At 38.7% G+C, this 2,500-nt stretch overlaps 1 protein-coding gene across 3 annotated transcripts in view; it reads left to right on the top strand.

The window, feature by feature from the left end:
• The window catches only part of LOC138027666 (retinoschisin-like), a 20,177-nt gene that overhangs the window by 11,307 nt on the left and 6,370 nt on the right, over positions 1 to 2,500 (top strand). For all 3 annotated transcript variants that reach the window (XM_068875229.1, XM_068875230.1, XM_068875228.1), the window contains exon 2: positions 1,727 to 2,095. In XM_068875229.1, coding sequence (XP_068731330.1) covers positions 1,729 to 2,095 — 367 coding nt within the window. In that variant the 5' untranslated portion in view covers positions 1,727 to 1,728. The remainder of the gene's footprint in view (positions 1 to 1,726; positions 2,096 to 2,500) is intronic.

Raw genomic sequence — 2,500 nt, 5'->3', positions numbered from 1 at the left:
ACAGGGGAACAAAGACAAATATCTTAGGAAACAAGGGAACATAAGCCATTTCAGGGATCAAAAAGCTGAAAACAATTTTGGAAGTACTTTCGGGAACAAGGGAACACAAGCAAATCTTTAAAGGAACAAACACCCCCCTCGGGGCCCTCAATTTTAATTAATTCAATACACGAAATGAAAGAAGGTTAACCGGTTCCTAAGTAATCTTGGGACCATCTTTACCAGAAACGATTCAAGACCATATAACCTTCGAAACTTGGACTTTGATCAGTATGCTAACTTACAGTTAGGAGTTTAAGAAAAGACGACACGCCATAGGACAGTTATATATGATTGGTTAAAGGTGGAAAAATAACCTTGCTGCAGGTGCAGCAAGCATTTTAGCACATATTTTCCGGTACTTTGCATAACAACGGCGTTATGTTATGTTTAACGCTGGAGAGCTTGTGGGGTCGTGCACAAATGAAATCATATCAAATTAAATACTTTTGTCCTTTGGCCATTTCAATTTCAGCAGGAAATTAAGGACCGTGCTTACTATTAATCAAATTAAGCACCGTGCTTACTATTGTTATTACGCATATGTTCTGCGCATCTCGGAATACTCGGATTTCCTATTGGCTGTGCCTATTAATACAGGGATATTTTTGCGCGGTTCAAAACTATGCGGAGAAAGCAGAACTTAGCAATTTCTCTCGGTATCCAAAAAGAAAATTGGGGGCAACCATGCATTTTTCAGAGATAATTAAGCTTCAATTTGGCAAAGAACGCCATACATTGCTTTGTATTTTAAAGCTTTTTACAAATATTGTTGATTAATTATCTTCGAAAAATGCGTGGCTAGCCCCAATTTTCTTTTTGGATTTCGATAATACTTGTTAAGATCTGCTTTTCCCGCATATTCAGTAAACCGCGCAAAAATACCTTTTAATTAGTAGGCACCGTCCTTAATGTATATCAAATCATATTGGTTTTTGAGGAGAGGGGAAAACCGGAGTACCCGGAGAAAAACCTCTCGGTGCAGAGTAAAAAAGCAACAAACTCAACCCACATATGACGCCGGATCGGGGAATCGCACCCGGGCCACATTGGTGGGAGGCGAGTGAAGTTGGCAATAAATAGTTGGTAATCGAAAATGAATGGAAGAAAAAACAAAAATAATTCAACGGTAATAAATAAAAAGCAAGGGGAAAACAGAGCCAGTAAAAACTATGGAGAATTTGTTCACTGTATGAAATACTCAATAATTTATGAGTAGCCCTGTGAAGGTTGAGTTTCAGTTGTTCTTTTATAAATTTTGGGTTGGGGGAAGCTGTTTTATGTTCTCATCTAAATCATTCCAGGCTGCAGCCGCCGCATAATGAATGTTGAATTTGCCATAGAGTTTAAATTTGAGTTTACTTTGATCAATTCAAGTTATGCTGCCAAATTCTCGTGTTTCAAAGAGCCAGCGGCGAAGCATTGGATGTTCTTTAAAAAGTAACTCCTTCCATAAATATCAAGAATTTGTATCTCCTTCAAACTTACCATTATCAATCCTAATTAGTTGTTACATACTTTACTTTCCCGCTCAGAACTTTCGCGATTTATATTGATATGACGTTATCTGCTCAAGCGCCTTGTGACTAAGGGCCTAAGCTTTATGAATCTGAATCAAACTCACTAGCGCGCTGTAATAAAATACTCTACAACTGTGAAAATTTTAAATTGTTCTTTGTCGACACAGGAATGAGTTTTGCCGTGAAATCTCTACTCATTTACTTGGTGTTGAGGTCAGAATTTGCGAGTTCTTGCACAGCAACTTACTCCGTGCAGGGACAAGTTCTTCGAAACCACACCATCAAGACAGAGACCGCAGACAAAATAGAAGATTGTATCGTGCGTTGCATGGCATATCCTGGATGTACGAGTAGTAACTTTTATCGCATGGACAAACGCTGTGAACTGAGTGACAAGACGCATGCATCTCACCCAGAAGACATGAGCAGCAACCCATATACCATATATATGGTGAACACTTTCCGTCCTATAGCTTGCAAAACTCAGCTCGATTGTGGTATGGATTTGATATGCACACCGTCCCTGATTTGCGAAGGTATGTCATGCCCAAAAATGAAGTAATAAGCACTTTAAGGTCTACGTAGGCAACGTCAAAGAAAACGTCATCTCGAAATATGACTTTGCACTATCGAAAATCTTTCGCGATTATTCCATCTTGTTTACGTCGTACAATGTGGACGAAGAATCCTAAAAGTAAATTGGTGCGAGCGATTTCAGAGTGAAAATAGAGAATGAAAGATTCTCTGTCGCATTCTCACGTTATCTTCAAAATCTCAAATTTGGTGATTTCATGTCGTTGTTATGTAGATGAAATAAAATGCGTGCAGTACCTGCAGCACATGCAATTATTTTCCCTTTATTAACCAATTATAAATGATTATTGTTCTGTGGCGTTTTCGTTGGCGTAGCCGTCGTCGTTTCTTAAAGGCTCTATTAGGGA

This window comes from Montipora capricornis, chromosome 12, assembly GCF_036669925.1.
Source record: "Montipora capricornis isolate CH-2021 chromosome 12, ASM3666992v2, whole genome shotgun sequence".
Classification (NCBI taxonomy): Eukaryota; Metazoa; Cnidaria; class Anthozoa; order Scleractinia; family Acroporidae; genus Montipora; species Montipora capricornis.
The sequence above is the reverse complement of the archived record's forward strand: the minus strand, read 5'-3'. Positions and strand labels throughout refer to the sequence as shown.